Raw genomic sequence first — 21032 nt, 5'->3', positions numbered from 1 at the left:
GTGCGCGGGTAAAATCACTGTGGAAGCCAAGCCATATTTACCACCTGTGTTGTGATAATGGCGTTGTTTGCTCTATACATCCTGTTCATTAATGTGCCTTGTGACCATGCTATATATTATAGGCCTAAAGCCCGAGACAACGGCAGAATAAATTCACACCTTTTATTTATCATAAAACCGATATCAACCTCTTTCCAAGTGAAGTCCACAAAGCATATTGCTTGTACAGTTACATGACCTACAGCATGGTCAAGCAAGTTAATGTTTCAGACATTTTCAGACCACTAAACAACTATTGATTTAGAACCACAGAGTTACCGCAAGTCACAAACAGGAGCTGCCTCCACTATTCCAGCACCATTTCAACTTCAACATCATCACCTCGGTTTAGTCTAATAAAGTGACAACTAAAAGATTCCAAAAACAATTTAGTCCAAGCTAAATGTGTGGCTGTCCATGGGTCTGATTTTTGTGTGTGTGCATGAAAGTTTGTGAAAGTAGAAAAACACATTGACTCGCCCATGTTGTCTCAAACGTCAATGCCATCCTCTCATGTTGACGAAACGGTCTATCACTCTGTCATACACTACACGCTTTTTATTTGTTGTTGTCCTGGCTAAAATGCTTGCTCACTAGCCTAACTTCCATTCATGGGCAACGTTAGCTGGTTGGCATTAGCCTTCTACATCTAGATACATACTGAACTTCCATCCTCTCAGGCCAGGGGAACAACAAGGTATGAATTAATGGTTGGATCAGAATCGCTGTTATAATCATTGGCCAGTACAGAGAATGAAATAAAACCACAAGTCTAAATCCATATCTCCATCCATGGCTATTTTTGGAAAGGGACAATTTTAGCTAGCTGGCTTGCTGACCACTGGAGGACAACACGAGATGCAACAATTCAAGTTTTTTGTCAATGACATATGCTCTCAATGGGATTTGATAGGAGAGACGCTAAATCCAAGCTGGCTTCCCTTGACACTTTGGTGTGCCAGGACCAATCACAGTTGAGCTCGCTCAGTTTAGCTCAATGCTGATTGGCTAATTTTTAAAATACATTTTTGTCAAGGGAGGCCTATGCTCGCTGGCTTCCCTTGCCTCTGCGGTCGCCCGTAGCATTGATGTCATACTTGTTTAGACTAGACAGAATCAGATGGACTACACGTAGAGAGAGAGAGGCACTGTTTCGCTCGCTCACAATACTTTCTCCTGTGAGATGCATTCAGCCTCTTGCAAATTGAAGAAAAAGTATGAAACACCGAGACTAAAGATACATTCATAATTTTTTGGGGAAAGCCTGGCTTCCCTTGGCAATCATGAATACACGCCACTGCGTAGAGCAGGGATGGGCAACTAACTGCAAGCCCGCATCCCCCTTTTGAAGGCTCTCGGATCAATTTACAAAACATCATTTTTTTTAGGGGGGGGAACTCCGTCTGGGTCTCAACTTGTTCCGAAGTAGAATACACAAGGTGCAATTTTGAAATTTGGTTGTGAGTCAACAGTTTTTCTCGTCATTCACTGATAGCCACTCAATTCGGGGCGGCAGGTAGCCTAGTGGTTAGAGCATTGGGCCAGTAACCGAAATCGAATCCCTGAACTGACAAGGTAAAAATCTGTCATTCTGCCCCTGAATAAGGCAGTTAACCCACTGTTCCTAGGCTGTCATTGTAAATAAGAATTTGTTCTTAACTGACTTGCCTAGTAAAATAAATAATTAACCCATGTCAGCTAACATTTTTTTGATTGGTAAGTGAGTCTAGTGGCCTGCTGTCTAAACTTGTAGTAATCAAGGTGTCAGTGTCACTCGTATATTAAAAACTGAAAAGATTTCTCTCCATCCTATGACAAAATGTGTAGAATTGTAGGAAACTATCTATAAAACTTCTATTTTTCCTCTCCGTCTCATCTATAAATGTGTAGAATTGCACAAAATTCATACCCCTGTACTTATTCCACATTTTGTTGTTACAGCCTGAATTCAAAATGGATAACCAAAACATGTTCTCAATTCTCACTCCATAATGACAGTGAAAACATGTTTTTAGAAAATGTTGCAAATTTATTGAAAATGAAATACAGAAATCTCATTTCATTAAATAAGTATTCACACCCCTGAGTCAATACTTTGTAGGAGCACCTTGGGCAACGATTACAGCGGAGTCTTTCTGGGTAAGTCTTTAAAGCCATGTTCACATTGGCAGTTGTTTTTGCACATCCAATTCGAATCTGTTCTTTTTCCTTCAGTCTGAACAGCCAAAAAGCACATGGAATCGGATATTTCAAGCCACATTTCAAACCACCTTCTTAGGTGGTTTGAAGTTAGATACAAATCTGTTTCTTTCCCATGTGACTTGTGTAAGAATGGTCAAATCTGATTGATTTGCCTCAAGTAGTTTTTAGACTTATTTGGCATATCTTGTTGCTTGCTAGCTTCTCTGTTGACCGTTTGACAAGAACATGTGGTAGCTAATTAGCTTGTTAATTGTTTACAAACAAATTTGTGAATGTGCTAGAAAGCTAAACAGCTAGCAAGTTGACTGCCTTGACTAGCCAAAAATAAATAAACTCAGCAAAAAAGGAAACGTCCTCTCACTGTCAACTGCATTTATTTTCAGCAAACTTAACATGTGTAAATATTTGTATGAACATAAGATTCAACAACACATAAACTGAACAAGTTCCACAGACATGTGACTAACAGAAATGGAATAATGTGTCCCTGAACAAAGGGGGGTCAAAATCAAAAGTAAGTCAGTATCTGGTGTGGCCACCAGCTGCATTAAGTACTGCAGTGCAGCTCCTCCTCATGGACTGCACCAGATTTGCCAGTTCTTGCTGTGAGATGTTACCCCACTCTTCCGCCAAGGCACCTGCAAATTCCCGGACATTTCTGGGGGTAATGGCCCTAGCCCTCACCCTCCGATCCAACAGGTCCCAGACGTGCTCAATGGGATTGAGATTCAGGCTCTTCGCTGGCCATGGCAGAACACTGACATTCCTGTCTTGCAGGAAATCACGCACAGAACGAGCAGTATGGCTGGTGGCATTGTCATGCTGGAGGGTAATGTCAGGATGAGCCTGCAGGAAGGGTATCACGAGGGAGGAGGATGTCTTCCCTGTGCACAGCATTGAGATTGCCTGCAATGACAACAAGCTCAGTCCGATGATGCTGTGATCGGCCCAGACCACGATGGACCCTCCACCTCCAAATTGATCCCGCTCCAGAGTACAGGCCTCGGTGTAACGCTCATTCCTTCGACGATAAACGCGAATCCGACCATCACCCTTGGTGAGACAAAACTGCGACTCGTCAGTGAAGAGCACTTTTTGCCAGTCCCGTCTGGTCCAGCGACAGTGGGTTTGTGCCCATAGGCGACGTTGTTGCCGGTGATGTAAGGCAGGTCCTCACCAGACAACAGGCCTACAAGTCCTCAGTCCAGCCTCTCAGCCTATTGCGGACAGTCTGAGCACTGATGGAGGAATTGTGCATTCCTGGTGTAACTCAGGCAGTTGTTGTTGCCATCCTGTACCTGTCCCGCAGGTGTGATGTTCAGATGTACCGATCCTGTGCAGGTGTTGTTATACATGGTCTGCCACTGCGAGGATGATCAGCTGTCCGTCCTGTCTCCCCGTAGTGCTGTCGTAAGCGTCTCACAGTACGGACATTGCAATTTATTGCCCTGGCCACATTTGCAGTCCTCATGCCTCCTTGCAGCATGCCTAAGGCATGTTCACACAGATGAGCAGGGACCCTGGGCATTTTTCTTTTGGTGTTTTTCAGAGTGTGGGCATCTTTCAGAGTCAGTAGAAAGTCCTCTTTGGTGCCCTAAGTTTTCATAACTGTGACCTTAATTGCCTACCGTCTGTAAGCTGTTAGTGTCTTAACGACTGTTCCACAGGTGCATGTTCATTAATTATTTATGGTTACTTGAACAAGCATGGGAAACAGTGTTTAATCCCTTTACAATGAAGCTTTGTGAAGTTATTTGCATTTTTACGAATTATCTTTGAAAGACTAGGGTCCTGAAAAGGGGACGTTTCTTTTTTTGCCGAGTTTAGATTTGAAAGTGAGATCATCTTATCCTTTGAGGCTTTAAGTGTTCTTACACTATGATTTTGAACATTCAAAGCAACTGGGAAACGTCCGTGGCAGGCATCGTCACCTTAGCTTGCTATAGAACTTCTGAGTGATGGGAAGCACGAGCACCACCACCAATCAGCCTACAACACTACTCACACACCCGTTGTTACTATGACAACTAGCACAGCCATGTCAGCAAATGACTGCTGTCTGAACACACATATATCCGATTTGGTCACTTGTAACTTGTCTAGACAGTCAGTATTCCAAAAACAAAACTGATTTGAGCTTTAAGGCCTGCAGTGTGAACAAGGCTTAAGAGCTTTCTACATGTGGATTGAGCAACATTTCCCCATTTTTCTTTATAACATTTTTCAAGCTGTCGAATTGGTTGTTGATCATTGCTAGACAACAGACATGTAGATTTAAGTCATAACTGTAACTCAGTCACTCAGGAACATTCACTGTCTTCTTGGTAAACAACTCCAGTGTAGATTTGGGCTTGTGTTTTAGGTTATTGTCCTGCTGAATAATTAGTCTCCCAGTGTCTGGTGGAAAGCAGAGAACCATGTTTTCTTCTAGGATGTTGCCTGTGCTTACCTCCATTTGTTTTCTTTTTTTAAATCCTGAAAAACTCCCTCGTCCTTAAGATTACAAGCACCACTATGCTTGAAAATATGGAGTGGTACTCAGTAATGTTTGTATTCAGGACAAAAAGTTGTGTTGCCACATTTTGGTAGTATTACTTTAGTGTCTTGTTGAAAACAGGATGCATGTTTTAGAATATTTATATTTTCTACAGGCTTTCTCCTTTTCACTGTCATTTAGGTTAGTATTGTGGAGTAACTACAATGTTGTTGATCCATCCTCAGTTTTCACCTATCACAGCCATTAAACTCTAACTGTTTTAAAATCACCATTGGCCTCATGGTGAAATCCCTGAGCGGTTTCCTTCCTCTCCGGAAATGGAGTTAGGAAGGACGCATTTGTTGTGACTGGGTGTATTGACACACCATCCAAAGTGTAATTAATAACTTCACCATGCTCAAAGGGTAACTCAATGTCTGCTTTTATTTATTAATTTAATCAATTTTAAATTCAGGCTGTAACACAATGTGGAAAAAGACAAGGGGTGTGAATACTTTCTGAAGGCACTGTATAAGACTATTATCCATGTTTTGCACAGCAGGCACATGATTGAACTTTACAGCCATACCCTGGTTGGCTTTAGAATCACTCCAAATTAACTTGTCAGTGTAATTACAGCCTAAATGAGTCAAGACGCCCATGCATATTCAATACAATTTCCTTTAAATGTTTTATTAGACTTACATTGGTCATTGACTGAAATGTGCTGTTCCTCATTTGACCTCTTAAAGATCAGGCATCAAATATGCCAATATCCACATTTAAATTAATGTGATTACTGTGGCTGCGTTTAGACAGTCCAATTTATATACCACGGTTGTATTTTTTGTTGATGGGTTTACAGGTACATTATCCATTTCAATTTATGTTTATAAAATATGTACCTGTCGGCTGACTCAATTTCTTTTCAATATTATTTTCCAGTTAAAGGTTTCTTTTTTCATGGCTAGCTCAAAATTAGCTTTCCAAAAGTTATTTATATTGAGATCAGTTTTTCAGGAGCCCAAATGGTTTGGTAGTTGGGTTTCCCAAGGGATGCCATAGGCCAGCATAAGTAAATATTTGGAGTATTGGCATGCCCTTTTGATTTCCAGTTACATTGTTGTGAGCAACAACAGGCCGCCGATTCTGATTTTTTGACAGATCAGATGGGAAAAGATCTGATGTGATTGGTCAAAAGACCAGTTAATGGAAAATAGATCAGAACGTCTAAACGCTGCCTTGTGTACAAAGCTTATACAGAGACAGTATGTAACTAACATCACGATGAAATGGCAATTTGAGAAACGGACCATTTGAGGTCTCAAACATAAGTACTGTTCCTTTAGGTGGGGGAAACAAAGCCTGTGCAATAAATATCACCCTCACATAAAGCAACCAAATTGGCAGTATGCCATGATTAACATTGTAAGTAGCGTGTAAAGCAGCTCTCCATCCTCTGAAATGTTGGCGGGCAGAATTTCTGATAAACATTGAAACATCGTCATTAAAAATAAATCAAGTAGACAAGTCCCTTTAACTCCTTCATTGTAGTTGGTCCAGCAAGTAAACATAACTGATCAGTAAAAAAATAATAAAAGACAGATTTGGATGATAGACAAATTTACACAGGGAATACTGCCGTTTATGAGTATTCTGTCACATGTATTGATTAGATGAAATATACTGGGTTGATGATCATAGTTCTATACTTTAGGCACAAGCGGAAGGCCAAAAAAAACAAATTTCTCACAAGTTAAGAAACCCACATGGATTCTATCCTGGGTGACTGTGCTCTTTCAGTTGGCAATAACTCTGCTACATACAAAAAAAAATTAATTTATATGGCTTTTTTGTCACCTGAGCATCTAACAGAGGAGCAACAAATGACAAAGGGGAAATGCTACTTGTCTGATGTCAGTCCATGTAAAACTTGAAATGTAACGGATTTTTAAAAACAAGCAAACAAAGTTAAACACTACATGTGGTTATCATATCACAAGAGTAAAATTTTACAAAGAGTAAAATATTAATTGATTTAAAAAAAATGCACTTATACCCGTTATTGGGTCCACTTACCAAAACTAAAAACATTAAAATATTACAGGTTACTTTAGAATGCTGTTTCCCCACTAGGGTTGTGTGTAGAATAGCTTGGTTGAAACGGTCCCGTGGCTGTGAGTCCATTTTGGTCCACAGGGGGTCACCCTTTATCCCCCTCAGTTGCCATGGGAATGGGGATTGTGGACAGCCCAGGGTTGCACCACGCCTTGACCAAACACAGTGTAGAAAACTGCTCCAAACAGGTTGATCCCAGCAGAGATGTAGAACACTGTCTGCCACTCCTCTATAGTGTTCTACAATAGGAAGCAGAGCCATCTGTGAGACCAATAAAGTAGGTTGAAGTTGCCCCCATCTATACACTGGTTTAAGGTCAGTGCTGCCTTTTTTCTCCCAAATACTAGTTAAGGCTAAGCTGATCCTAGATATGTGGCAACTTTTCCCCACATCCTGAGCCCAACACACACCCTACACTTCCAACAATCATGAGTTTTGTAACACGGTGCTTTCATTGTCTGAAAGATATGATGAAACCAGATGTGATTCTTACATTTTTGGTCAAGGCTCTTGCTATGACTGGTCCCACCATACCAGGTATTGTGGCAAAGGAGTTGGTGATTCCCAACAAAATTCCAGCATAACTAAAAGGGAAAAGGAACATTCACACTAGACAATCATACATCTCACAACAAGACAATTTGATGGTTATATCTGTGTTACCATTTTACTATGCCATTTAAGTACATTTCTGGTAATTTCTCTTGCTTAAAATTAAGCACTACCATAGTAACAGTATCAATAGTGATGACCAGTCTTACGATGGGGCAATGTCGAGATGGTTGATGTTGAAGCCGGAGGCAACGATTCCTCCCAGGGAGGAAGAGATGGAAAGGAAGGCTACTGCCAGGATGTAGTTACAGCCTGTATACCCAGCAGCCACGATGAACACTGCCGGCCCAATCATACCTACATACACAGACCGAACATGGTAAACGTAGGCTACGTGGATAGAAGACATTGACAACAAAAATGTGATTTATCCAAATGTAGCGGTAACCAGCTAAAAGACAGACCATGTGGGTGTTTGAATTGGCAGATTGTGAGCAGAGATGTGTCTTGTGTAAGCATGACTGCATGTGTGTGTTACGATGATGCTTCTCCTCACCTACGAGACTGAAGGCCTTCCTGACAACCACAGTCCGGTAGAAGCAGTTCTCCCTCAGGTAGTCAGCCAGCTGGCCTCCCAGCACGGCCAGCAGCCCACAGCCAATGTAGGGCAGAGCCGACAGGGCACCATTCTAATATGGGAAAACACTGGGTTAATAACAAGAGTCTGTGGGTGTGTATAAACTCAGAACAAGTGTATAAACTCACCTCTTTGATGCTGAAGCCCAAGACATCACTCATGTATGTGGGCAGCAAAGTGAGTAGTGTGTAGAACGTCCAGTTGTAGGAGAAGTGAGCCACTACAATGGCCCACAGCGGCATGGACGTCAAGATGGACCCCCAGGGGATGTGGTCACCCGACAAAGTGAGCTGAACAAGAGAACAAAAAGACTGCCATCTTAAAATACCACTTGACTTGCACGTGAAATATTACTGTTCTCACAGGCTTATTTGAGGGTGGCTGAGAAAAGCGCTTTGTGGATGTTAAAAAATATAAAAAAAGGGGGGAAAAAAGGAGTGTTTCTAGCCAATGTCTGCCAAGTGTTGTATAACAAATGTGAAGTAAAATATAATAAAAAAGTTATGACTGCAGTAAAAGGTTTGCATAAAAAGGTGTTCCTCCAGTTGAATGTTGTTACACCAAATAGTTTAACATTTTACACTGTAACAATGACTTTATATTTTCTTCTCAGATGTACTATACATAACTTCACTGTATTCTACATTTATGAACTAAATCCTCACGAGCCTGACACAACCAGTCTGCCATTTGACCAAGAGATTGGGCCTTAAAGTTCAGACACTACAATTCCCAGCTGCCTTTGCAACGTACCTCCTTATTCAGGGAGGAAGTGATGTAGAGTCGCTCCTGTTCTGTGATCCGCGGGTGTGTGCTGGGAGTGTTACTGACAAGGAGCGCCCAGAGGATGAACCACACAATTCCCACAATACCTAAACACACACAGTCAAATAATGCACAAACTAAGTTGCTTTGGATAAGTGTGTCTGCTAAATAACTCAACTATACATTATTTTTATTTTTTTTTTAAACAAGCATTGCTTGTGTCATGGACTTAAATTTCCCCCACTCAAATTTTCCACTAACTGTTTTTCCCTTCATGTTCTGTAAAAAAAGATTGTATAAACAAGGAAACAGTGTCTGTATTCATTGCATGTGTAAGCATGAAAACAGACAAAACTGTCTCTCTGCACAAAGCTGACACTACGGAAAACCCTCTGCTAGCCTTACCAAAGATATAGAAGACCCAGGTCCAGTCAAGGTAGAAGCAGATCTGAGCAGACAGGGGAAGGGCGACCACTGTACCCAGCTGAGCACCTGGAGAGAGGTGTTTTTTTAGTAAACTTCCTTGTGGAGAAAAAAAATACAAATATCACCTCAATTTAGGAAAGGTATAAGTCACACATGAGTGAGTTCCCAGAGTAAGAAAGGGTGTGTGTGCAGAGTGGGATAAGAGTGAGCATTACCAGTGTAAGCGATGGTGAGCAATCGGCTCCTCTCCATTGGCGGGGCCCAAAATGCCCACATGGCGTGCATGGCTGGAAACGTCACTCCCTGTTGAGAAAAAAAAAAATATTCCTGGGTTACAGACTCGGTACACACTGAGAAGTAATCAGGTAAACATTATGAGCAAAATAACCCACTTTTTTTTGTTTTTGTGAATAGAGGTCATAAAGATGCTAAAGTGTGAGTTCTCATGAGTACTCGACAGAGCTTATAGCAATCCTGCGTGTACACACACGCACACTACCTCTCCGATACCCTCCAGTACTCTGACAGCGATAAGGTAGCCTGCACCCATGTCGGCAGCCACGGGGGTGAGTAGGGTGAAAACCACAGTTCCCAGGATTCCTAGGCCCAGTAGCCATTTGGCCCCATACTTGCGTGCCAGGTAGCCCCCTGGGATCTGAGTCAGGATGTAGCCGTAGAAGAAGGAGCCCAGGATCCAGCCTTGGGTCTCAGAGTCCCAGTCATACACACTGGCCTGCCAGACACACAAAAACACAGATAATGCTTTCTTTCTGGCCAGAGCAAACAGGACAGTCAACACAGATGTGGTTGCTAATCATGTGGTTTTGTGATTAAGTGTTACAGTCAGTCATAGTGTGGTTGTGTAATGTGTGCAGTCATAGTGGTCGTAGTATTACATGGTTACTCATATTGTGGTTGTGTTTGGGGCGAGCAGGGCTGGGCTGGTGGTACTCACAGTGTGGTTGTATATGGGGCGAGCAGGGCTGGAGTGTGCAGGACATATTGATTTGCTGGTGTTGCCGCTGGCGTCTGTGTTGTTAAGCATGTCCACCATGGCAACGCTGAGGTTGACCCTAAGGGCATAGGCCACAAAGAAACCATAACAGGAGAGCAGGGACAGACCGTACCTCGAAGAGCAGCACGCAGGGGCTGGGAGAGAGGGGAGACCACAGAGAAACAGAGAGAGTTGTGAGGTGCTATAATTCATTGGATCAGGCACAGTACAATATCACAGGATAGATAATACATTATGAGATTGCTAAATGTTGACAGCTACATCTTTTGTCCTTCACAGTATTCAACAGAAGTGAAAGATATATTTCAGTCGAGGCGCACTTTGAAGATGCTAGAACAGTCCACATTAACAAAACAAAACGAGTAAAGAACAGAAAACTATTCTACTATGGGGTAATCTATTTACCTAGTCGGCTTGTTGTTGTGTGCACACTGCTGTTGGAGCAAGGAATACGAGCATTTCGCTACACCCGCAATAACATCTGATAAACGTGTGTATGTGATCAATACAATTTGATTTATGCGAGATAAATATTTCCTTGAGGCGCATTCAAGTTACAAGTGCCATAGGGAGGGAAACATGCATTCTAACAGGCAGTCAAAGCATAACAATTCTTGCAATCGTGGGGGATTTTTGTTTTGTTTTAATGGCCTTTGTTAAAAAGGCCACCCTACCTCAAAACTTACTTTAGAGAGATTTCATTTGTGATGAGACAGATTACATTTTTAAATTGGGCAAGAGTAGTGGCAACCACAGAAAGCCATGCACAGTGCAATATGTTTAAAAAATATATAATAATAATTTTACTAAAATATGTTACTGGGCTCATTTCTGGAGGGAGAAATGATATTGTAAATAGTGTCAGTATAATTTTATTTTCAATATATATTTTTAATAATGTCCTTTAAAAAGTCACCAGAACTGACCTTTTCAGTCCTACATAAAAATTATCCCGGGGGGATTGTGGCCCTCGTGGCCACAATGTCCTCTATAAATAATGTATGCCTTGTGGCAAAAGTGGCGGTTGTGCCCTTGGACTGAATATAATAATTATAATTCCCTTCTCCCGGCTAGCCAATCAGCATAGCCTACTCCAAAGAACCTCTCACTCACATGGGTCTCTCAGATATCTCAATTCTTATTAGCCAATGCCTGTCACGTGATCAGGTCCTTCTCACAGGCATTTCAGATCTGAAGTAAGCTACAAGTGAAGACCAACACATCAGGAATGCAACAGCGCGAGTCCTTCTTATTGAATTCCGAGTCGCATATTGAAGATGTTAGAAGAACTGTCCACATTTACTTTTCAACAGCCAACATGATGAGTAGGCCTAACGAACAGCAAAAGCACTAGCCTATTTCAATCTACTATCTCCCAACAAAAGTTGACCTATTCTATTGGTGTGAGAAATAAATGTGTGAGAAATAAATATTCCAAACATCCTCTGGGAGAGTTGTGGGACCCAATAGATCCCAAATTAATACAAATCACTGTGTGTGTGTGTGTGAGATATATAAACTTTTTTTTAAAGAAATGAGGCTGATGCAACAGATCAGAATGTTTAGCTTAAAATTGTAATAAACTATTAGGTTATTTCTTTACATTATAAAAATTCAGCAATGTGCACACCGCAGTAGGCTATAAGCGCGAACGTTCCAAAATGCAGTAAGCGGGAAAACACTGTTCCCAAAAGTACACCGCAAATGTGAGCGGTTTCAAATGAGATAAAAATATCCTTTTCAAATGTAGAAAGAGGGAAGCGCTAAAGATGCATCAACAAGCATGGGTTCTTAATATGACTAGGATTGTGTCTTTGGCTGCTGGACAACAAAAGTTGAGAACATGAGAAATACTGGTGTCAATGAGGAAGGGTTTATAAAAGAATCCCTTAAACATTCCTATGGTTGGAACATGGTAAGACATGCCTCATAAAAATAAAAAAAAAGGAATTACGTTTATGGATAAATTTGATCTAAATGTTGACTGCCTCGGCTCAGATTACAAGGAGGGTGATGTTGCAAAGCGCAACAGGCACTGCCCTTTCTCTCCTATCGTGTGATCTGTGTGAACAATATCGGAATGAACAATGCCTCTAGTATGTCACAGAAGCAAGCCTTTAGATACGAGTAATTACATTATATTTGCAAAACATGACTGGCGTTTAGCACATACAAAACCAAAAGTATGTGGACACCTGCTCTTTGAACATCTCATACCAAATCATGGGCATTAATATGCCCCCCCCCCCTTTGATGCTATAACAGCCTCCACTCATCTGGGAAGGCTTTCCACTAGATGTTGGAACATTGGAAGCAAGTCCCCGCAGCATTCAGCCACAAGAGCATTAGTGAGGGTATTAGGTCTGGCTCGCAGTCGGCGTTCCAATTCATCCCAAAGGTGTTTGATGGGATTGAGGTCAGGGTTGTGTTCTTCCACACTGATTTCGACAAATCATTTCTGTATGGACCTCGCGTTGTGCATTATCATGCTGAAACAGGAAATGGCCTTCCCCAAACTGTTGTTGCCACAAAGTTGGAAGCCAAGAATCGTCGAGAATGTCATTGTATGCTGTAGCATTAAGATTTCCCTTCACTGGAACTAAGGGGCCTAGCACAAACCATGAAAAACTCGATTTTATACACCTGTCAGCAACGGGTGTGGATGAAATAGCCAAATCCACTCATTTGAAGGGGTGTCCACATACTTTGTATATATACAGTACCAGTCAAAAGTTTGGACACACCTACTCATTCAAGGGTTTTTCTTTATTTTTACTATTTTCGACATTGTAGAATAATAGTGAAGATATCAAAACTATGAAATAACACATATGGAATTATGTAGTAACCAAAGTATTAAACAAAGATTTGTATTAAGCAAATCAAAATGTATTTAATATTTTAGATTCTTCAAAGTAGCCACCCTTTGCCTTGACAGCTTTGCACACCCTTGGCATTCTCTCAACCAGCTTCATGAGGAATGCTTTTTCAACAGTCTTGAAGGAGTTCCTACATATGCTGAACACTCGTTGGCTCCTTTTCCTTCACTCTGCAGTCCAACTCATCCCAAACCATCTCAATTGGGTTGAGGTCAGGTGATTGTGGAGGCCAGGTCATCTGATGCAACACTCCATCCCTCCCCTTGGTCAAATAGCCCTTACATAGCCTGGAGGTGTGTTTTGGGTCATTGTCCTGTTGAAAAACAAATGATAGTCCCACTAAGCGCAAACCAGATGGGATGGCGTATCGCTGCAGAATGCTGTGGTAGCCATGCTGGTTAAGTGTGCCTTGAATTCTAAATAAATCACCAACAGTGTCATCAGCAAAGCACCCTCACACCTCCATGCTTCACGGTGAGAACCACACATGCGGATATCATCCGTTCACCTACTCTGCGTCTCACTAAGACACAGCAGTTGGAACCAAATATCACAAATTTGGACTCATCAGACCAAAGGACAGATTTCCACCAGTCTAATGTCCATTGCTCGTGTTTCTTGGCCCAAGCAAGTCTTTTCTTATTGGTGTCCTTTAGTAGTGGTTTCTTTGTAGCAACTCGGCCATGAAGGCCTGATACACGCAGTCTCCTCTGAACAGTTGATGTTGAGATATGTCTGTTACTTGAACTCTGTGAAGCATTTATTTGGGCTGCAATCTGAGGTGCAGTTAACTCTAATGAACTTATCCTCTGCAGCGGTAACTCTGGGTCTTCCTTTCCTGTGGCGGTCCTCATGAGAGCCAGTTTCATCATAGCACTTGATGGTTTTTGCGATTGCACTTGAAGAAACTTGCAAAGTCTTTAATTTTCAGAATTGATTGACCTTCATGTCTTAAAGTAATGGACTGTCGCTTCTGTTTGCTTATTTGAGCTGTTCTTGCCATAATATGGACTTTGTCTTTTGCCATATAGCTAGCTACCTTCTGTATACCACCCCTACCTTGTCACAACACAACTGATTGGCTAAAACGCATTAAGGAAAGAAATTCCACAAATTAACAAGGCACATGAAGCTGGTTGAGAGAATGCCAAACACGTGCAAAGCTGTCACCAAGGCAAAGGGTGGCTATTTCAAGAATCTCAAATAGTTTTGGTTACTACATGATTCCATGTGTTATTACATAGTTTTGATGTCTTCACTATTATTCTACAATGTCAAAAATAGTAAAAATAAAGAAAAACCCTTGACTGAGTAGGTGTGTCCAAACGTTTGACTGGTACTGTAGATGTAATTAAAAGTCTCATTAAAAACTTTGGCTACATTTTCAGGCGCCTCCCTCATGTCAGCATAGGTCTGGACATGACAGGATGTAGCCAAAGGCTATCCCCTACACTTCAACATGTAGGCTAATATTTATGTACATTTGCATACCATATGCTCTTAAGAGAATAAGCTACTGTTTTTTGGTTGTCAAATAAATGTAATTGGCTATTTTGGTTAACTGGGAACCTCTTGAAGGCCAAATGGCCTTGCGCCTAAAATCACAAAATTCCAGGCCTGGACCTTGGACCCCTTTTGTGATCCACCGCTACACATTTTTTTCAGAGTAAACACTGTTCTACAGCATATCTCTGTTTTTAGTACCATTAACTATGGCTGAGAGCAGTTTATGAGACTGAAGATTGCCATGATTCAACAATAACATACTTTTATTACCCAAAGCATTCCTTCCAGAACAGAAGCTCGTTTCATGCAGCCTGACAAATATTCCTCTCATGACCACCATTCAAAATCGATATGTCTGTGGGAATGAAATGGTGTCAGTCTACTCTTTACCATGGAGTATCTAAACCTGGAACCTGAAGGTACAAGACATGCAAGTCAGAGTGAAGGGGATGGCGCCTCGTTCATTTAAATGGTTAGGCCTATAGGCTACTTCTGACAGTTGAGGCACCAGCAGGTCTAGAATAAATATTTGACAGATGAATATGGTAATATTGGTAAATAGTGCATAGGAAACAAATGCTTGGTAAAACAGTTTTTTTTTTTAAATGCCTGTTTTAAAATAAACCTGCAACAGTTGTAAATGACACTTGTTCTACAACCCGTGACACAAGCAATAAACTGCTGGCATGAAGAAAATCCAAATCTCGAGACCGTGGAGAAATATTAAAACCGTGGCACTGACTACACAGAGAAGGTAGGGTGGTTGGTTAGCTGAAAGATGAGACTGTCCCCCCCATATTCAGCTGCTGTTCACATGGTAGACTGCTTGTAGGCCCCACTCTTGTTCGGGAAACACTAGATTAGCCTTACTTCTCCCACGACTACCACTCTCCCCACTCCAAATTATATCAAGACAACACAAAAAAACTACGGGGCAACTTCCAGACAGTAACATAGGCCTAACAGGCTGACTATGCCTAAATTCTTACCTGACAGGACGGCAGATATCCATTTACGTAACGCACTTGAGTTCATTTCCATATGCTATTTTGCGTAGTTCTCAAACTCAATATGCTTAACCAATATTGATCTGTTCAGAAGAAAAACGTTATGGCCTTTTAACAGATTGAGAATGGATGTGTTGATTCCTGCTTGCTGGCTTCAATTTGCTACAGGAGAAGCGCATCCCCAGTAGGCTAATCAACCTTATGTATACATACCCAGGTCGATTCCTGGGCCAAAGGAGAGGTGGAGTCAAGGAGTATACAATACGATCCTCAAAAATAATATCCCGATATATAACTATTCCCCCCCCCCATCACTAGTGATTAAGGACCGTTTAAAACAGACACCAGTTAGAGAGCCCTGAATGAACATCTGTCTCACAGGGGAATGTCCCACCATTAGTCCAAGGGCCACCAACCAAAAAAAGTGTTTTGTGACCTAGAAAACAAAACCGTAAAATGTCTGCATCATTTTATAGATAATTTTATTACAAGATTCAAAAGGCACTCGCACATCTGAGCAATCTTGTTGCAGGTGCATGGCAACAGTTGAAACAGGATGAAGGAAAAAAGGAAACCGCACACTGTTCTTGATAGTATCACTGATATTTAATAAGCTTACGTATCGGCCTTCGTCAGAGCTTTTTGTAGATCATTTTATTAAGAATTTGTGATCTACAACTTGTAAAAAAGTTGCACATTAAATATTAGAAATTAAAAAGGTACAATTTTGAAATCATAGTGCATTTTGGGTAAGTTCTCCCTTGGTTACAATTGTTACACACTTTCTCATAATTGCAGAAAGCAACGCATGTACCGAGTAGGGTCTATCTAGGGCTGGGCGATATGGCCTACAACATGTTGGGCCGGCAGGTAGCTGGGCGATATGGCCTACAACTTTTGGGGTGGCAGGTAGCCTAGTGGTTAGAGCGTTGGATCGAATCCCTGAGCTGACAAGGTAAAAATCTGTCATTCTGCCCCTGAATAAGGCAGTTAACCCACTGTTCCTAGGCTGTCATTGTAATTACGAGTTTGTTCTTAACTGACTTGCCTAGTTAAATAAAGGTTACATTGAAAAAAATCAAAAAAAATTGGCCAAAATTTCAACAATTTTTTTTACAGCATTTAATGTTTTTGAATAATAAAAGTTCACCATTTTCTTCATGAGTAGTGCGTGACCCAGGGTGGCAACACATACATTCTAAGGGATTTCTATGGGGCTTTCACCATTGTGATTGTTTTCTACTGTTCAATTCAACTTCAACCAAAACAATGTCAGCATTTTCATCAATTTCTGTATTTGTTGCACTCATTTCCACACTGCACGATATGGGCAAACAATCTAGACCTGATTTTTAACCAAATGCTGCAACTGCGATTTGACCTATGATTAGATCAAAACACTTTGGTGAACTGTTGGAATCATGGAAATATAATGATTATTCTAATTCTATAGTTAGAATATAATAGTGGGCAATTTGAATTCAATGTATGTCAACGAATGAAAATGCCAGGGAGGAGTTATTGTGACAGGGTAGGAACTGTTGATAAGTGTTTACTAGGGGACCCTATACTATTTGGCTACATTTAATGTTCTCTCTTAGCTACTTCATGTAGCTAACATATTCTTGCTTCGCATATTCCTCTAATTTAGACAACGTACTGATTTAGGTCTACACCATCCCTGGTATTATCAGGCTGTATAGCTAATTACGCTCAGTACATTTATTAGCTAGCTAGCGATTAGCGGCCCAACTTGATAAGAAAAGACCAAACTAGCTGTTTACAGATGTAAGAAACACAAACCAATAGTGTAATTATAGAACGCTGGTGGATTTATAGTAAGAAGCAAAATGAAAACAGCATCGTTGTCATCAACATTGTTGCATGTGCTGCATTGCCCATGCAACCTGGATGAGGAACAAATGCTCTCCTTGAGTGACAGGGGACGAGGCTAGGGGGCGAGGCTAGGTCTGTCTGGAAAGCAGCATGGAGAGAGCGGAGATGACTCCAAGTAGCGAACTCCAAAAATGGACGTTACAGGCGTATCACAAACCAAAACATTCAAATACCGTTATAGAAGGTAAAGTAAAAACCGGTCCGTGCATCAATAACGGTATATCGTCAGGTACAGTATACCGCCTAGCCCTAGATCTACTTTTTATTTTATTTAATTAGTCAAGTCAGTTAAAGAACAAATTCTTATTTACAATGACGGCCTACCCTATCTAGGGACTGCAGTTTCTACATACTGTTCCCACTGCTATTGAAGCTCCAAGCTAGCTAGGACATTGGTGGGTGTCCTTTGCTCCCGCCTGACGAGCACTGCTTTCCTGCTGTTATTAACATTACGGCGAGGGTAGTGCCACACAACAGTTGGGTTTGCTACACTAGCTAGCTACTTGCACTGCAGTAACCTTAACAGAACTGCGGGAGAGCAGTGCTCGGCAGGCGGGGGCGAAGGACAATGTGTACCGGTGTCCTAGCGAGCTAGCAGCCTCCTCCTTCCGTGGGGGTTTTTGGCGGTTGGCATCCAACGTTATTGGTGCATTACCGCCACCTGGTGGGTGGACCAGAGACAGCGCTAGCAGCCTCAATGGCAGTGTGCCCGGCCTGTAGTGACACACATTGTGTGTGGCATGTCGTGGGCAGGGCATGTAGTAACCGCAGTCTGCAGATAGATATTATAGCAGGTACTGGACCGGAGGAAGTCACATAATCATATGGGATATGATACTGTTGAAACATATTACATGTATTTTTTGGCAGATTGGTTGCCACGCAAGACCGTTTTGCATGGCTGCTTGCTGCTTCCTTGTAGCATTTCAGCTAAGCCTAACACATTCTCCTAACCGGTTTAGCTAAATAGGCAACAGCCGGGTCAGGGATACAGTATTTTCAATCCACCTCAGGTATCTTTGTAGGTCATCACTAGTTACTACAGCCAAAGTCCTAAACCCCGCCTATTTCCACAATTTATCTTAAAATTGTATTTTCAAATGAACCCCACTGCTAACCTTATGCCTAACCGGTAAGACCAAAAAGTACATTTTATTTTTCATGAATTTTTACGATATAGATGGCTTTGTGGTAACTAGTGGGAACTGTCTTTCTACGCCTGCTACGTTAGGTTTCCATACACTAGCTTATGTCGATCCACCCACTTATTTTGCAACGCTCACTTTCAGACACACCCCACGTATGCAGTTACCCATACCTGTTTTTCTGGGTCACGGGACAACACATTTTTTGGTTGGTGGCCCTTGGACTATGGTCCCCACCATTTCAATAATACATGTCACTAATAGCAAATGGACATGCATGGGCTGATCAAACAAGTTGCTAAAGACTATGGTTTACAGTAAATCATACATATGAACCGAAACATTCTTTATGAACAGTTCTCTCATATTACCTGTGTAAATACGTTTTGTTTTTTAAAGTGCCCTGGGGGTAAGGAATATTTTTGGGATTTTTAAGTCTCTTAGCGGAGCACCTGATTAAATGTTTGGTTGAAGCTGGGCTGAAGCGCGTTTAGGGTACGCTTTCTTTCCATCACCTGATTCTCGTAAACAAAGAAATGGGTGAGGCAGTATGCAAGCAGCAGAGGCATTAGTTTGCTACTGTAACTAGTTAGTTACGCAGATAATTTATCCGAATGTTTCGAAATTAACTAGTAAGTTAGACATTTTTTCTGTAGCCTATGTCAATTTAAGTACTCCGATTGTAAATATTAGTTAGCTATCTAACAAGGCAGGTGTTTCAGCTGACACTCACCTTTTTCGACTTTATCATCTTGTCGACTGAGCAACAACGGTTGTTCTTGGTCATCGGTCTCCGTGTCCGATATATATCGGTCCATTGCATATCAGAGTTCAATGTTTTGAGTTGCCATACCTGCAGTTAGAATTTAATGTACTGAGCTAGCTATTTATACGAACGATTGAATCACGAGAACTGTGAACGGAAGTTCGGAAAGGAACCGGTGTGAGGTCCATTTCTTCTTCTTTGGTGGGGTTTTACGGCAGACTATATCCTCCAATGGTGTATTGCCGCCATCTATTGGGTGGAGTGAAAACTAAGCAGCGTTAACTCCAAAAAAAGGGGGAAGCTTGAAAAACATAATATTTTATTTAACTAGGGAAGTCAGTTAAGAACAAATTCTTATTGACAATGACGACCTACATCGGCCAAACCCAGAAGACGCTGGGCCAATTGTGCACCGTCCAATGGGACTCCATAGCCTGTATTCGAACCAGGGTGTCTGTAGTGACACCTCAAGCACTGAGATGCAGTGCCTTAGACCACTACACCACTCAGGAGCCCCTATAAAACACAAACAAAACACACAAAACATACTCAGTCTTACTCAAACATCTACTCAGATCACTACACAGGCTCCAATAATGTTTGTACCATGTTGTGCTGCTACAATGTTGTTGCCATGTGGTGTTGCTACCATGCTGTGAAGTCATGTGTTGCTGCCATGCTATGTTGTCTTAGGTCTCTCTTTATGTAGTGTTGTGGTGTCTCTTGTCGTGATGTGTGTTTTGTCCTATATATTTTATCCCAGCCCCCGTCCCCGCAGGAGGCCTTTAGCCTTTTGGTAGGCCGTCATTGTAAATAAGAATTTCTTCTTTACTGACTTGCCTAGTTAAATAATGCTTAAATAAAAATGAAATAAATGGTGCCCGAGAGGGGGGAACATCTTCAGATAGTATTCCCTGCAATGTCTCAGCTATGAAGTCCTGGAGATCCAAAAACCCTTTACCGCATTTACAATGATATCCAATTTCTTTGATTTCTTGTTAGTTTTGCCACTACAATTTAGCACCTGCGCAATAAACGCAACAAAATCCACCATCTTCACAATCATTGTTTCAGGATCCCTCAACTGATGATTGACATTCTCTGCGGGGCATCCACTGCCATATCTTCCTCATCTCCATTTTTTGCAGGCCATTAATCATTTGGCCATGTAAAAATGTATTTGAATGGGCATTTCACGATCTGACATGATGGTTGCCTCCTGGGCGTTACATTGGAGTTTAGCATTTTTTTCATGGTTCTAGTTCGATAAAATGGCGCCGATGGAGAAGGGCAACATCTTACGAGTTCCAACCTAACTTTGCTATATAGTGACTTTTATCATTTTTATCTTTACTTTTTCTGTACAGAGAGTTCATACTATTATCACATATGACCGCCAAGCACTTCTGGACATCAGATCGACAGTTACTAACTTTGATTTCAACTTTAAATACGACTTGGCTGTTCCACTGTTCAAACTGGACCTTAATCCTTTGTTCCATGGGCTAACAAAATACTGCAGGCATAGACGTGGGTGACAAGGTGGAGTCCTGGTGAAATTGAGGCGAAGAGAAAACTGAACGGCAGCGCTCCCCTCCATTCT

General features: G+C 41.5%; 1 protein-coding gene across 1 annotated transcript; it reads right to left on the bottom strand.

The window, feature by feature from the left end:
• Positions 1–5384: 5384 nt before the first annotated feature.
• On the bottom strand, positions 5385–19642 carry slc17a5 (solute carrier family 17 member 5). Its single transcript, XM_029752799.1, has 11 exons — positions 19397–19642; positions 10171–10364; positions 9715–9948; positions 9431–9518; positions 9195–9281; positions 8778–8896; positions 8153–8314; positions 7944–8076; positions 7597–7744; positions 7329–7419; positions 5385–7074 (listed from the first exon to the last, which is right to left on the bottom strand). Exons 1-11 carry the CDS (start codon positions 19479–19481, stop codon positions 6937–6939), a joined length of 1479 nt encoding a protein of 492 aa, XP_029608659.1. The 5' UTR covers positions 19482–19642; the 3' UTR covers positions 5385–6936.
• Positions 19643–21032: the final 1390 nt, after the last annotated feature.

Source organism: Salmo trutta, chromosome 5 (genome assembly GCF_901001165.1).
Source record: "Salmo trutta chromosome 5, fSalTru1.1, whole genome shotgun sequence".
NCBI classification, from domain to species: Eukaryota; Metazoa; Chordata; class Actinopteri; order Salmoniformes; family Salmonidae; genus Salmo; species Salmo trutta.
Note: the sequence above shows the minus strand (reverse complement) of the source record. Positions and strands in the feature narration are given on the sequence as shown.

Coding starts and splice junctions, on each gene's coding strand:
- slc17a5 (XM_029752799.1), bottom strand. CDS start 19,481: ATGGACCGATATATATCGGACACGGAGACCGATGACCAAGAACAACCG. Junction 9,949..10,170: donor GCCCCATATACAACCACACT/GTGAGTACCACC, acceptor TGTGTCTGGCAG/GCCAGTGTGTATGACTGGGA. Junction 8,897..9,194: donor CTGGGTCTTCTATATCTTTG/GTAAGGCTAGCA, acceptor GTGTGTGTTTAG/GTATTGTGGGAATTGTGTGG.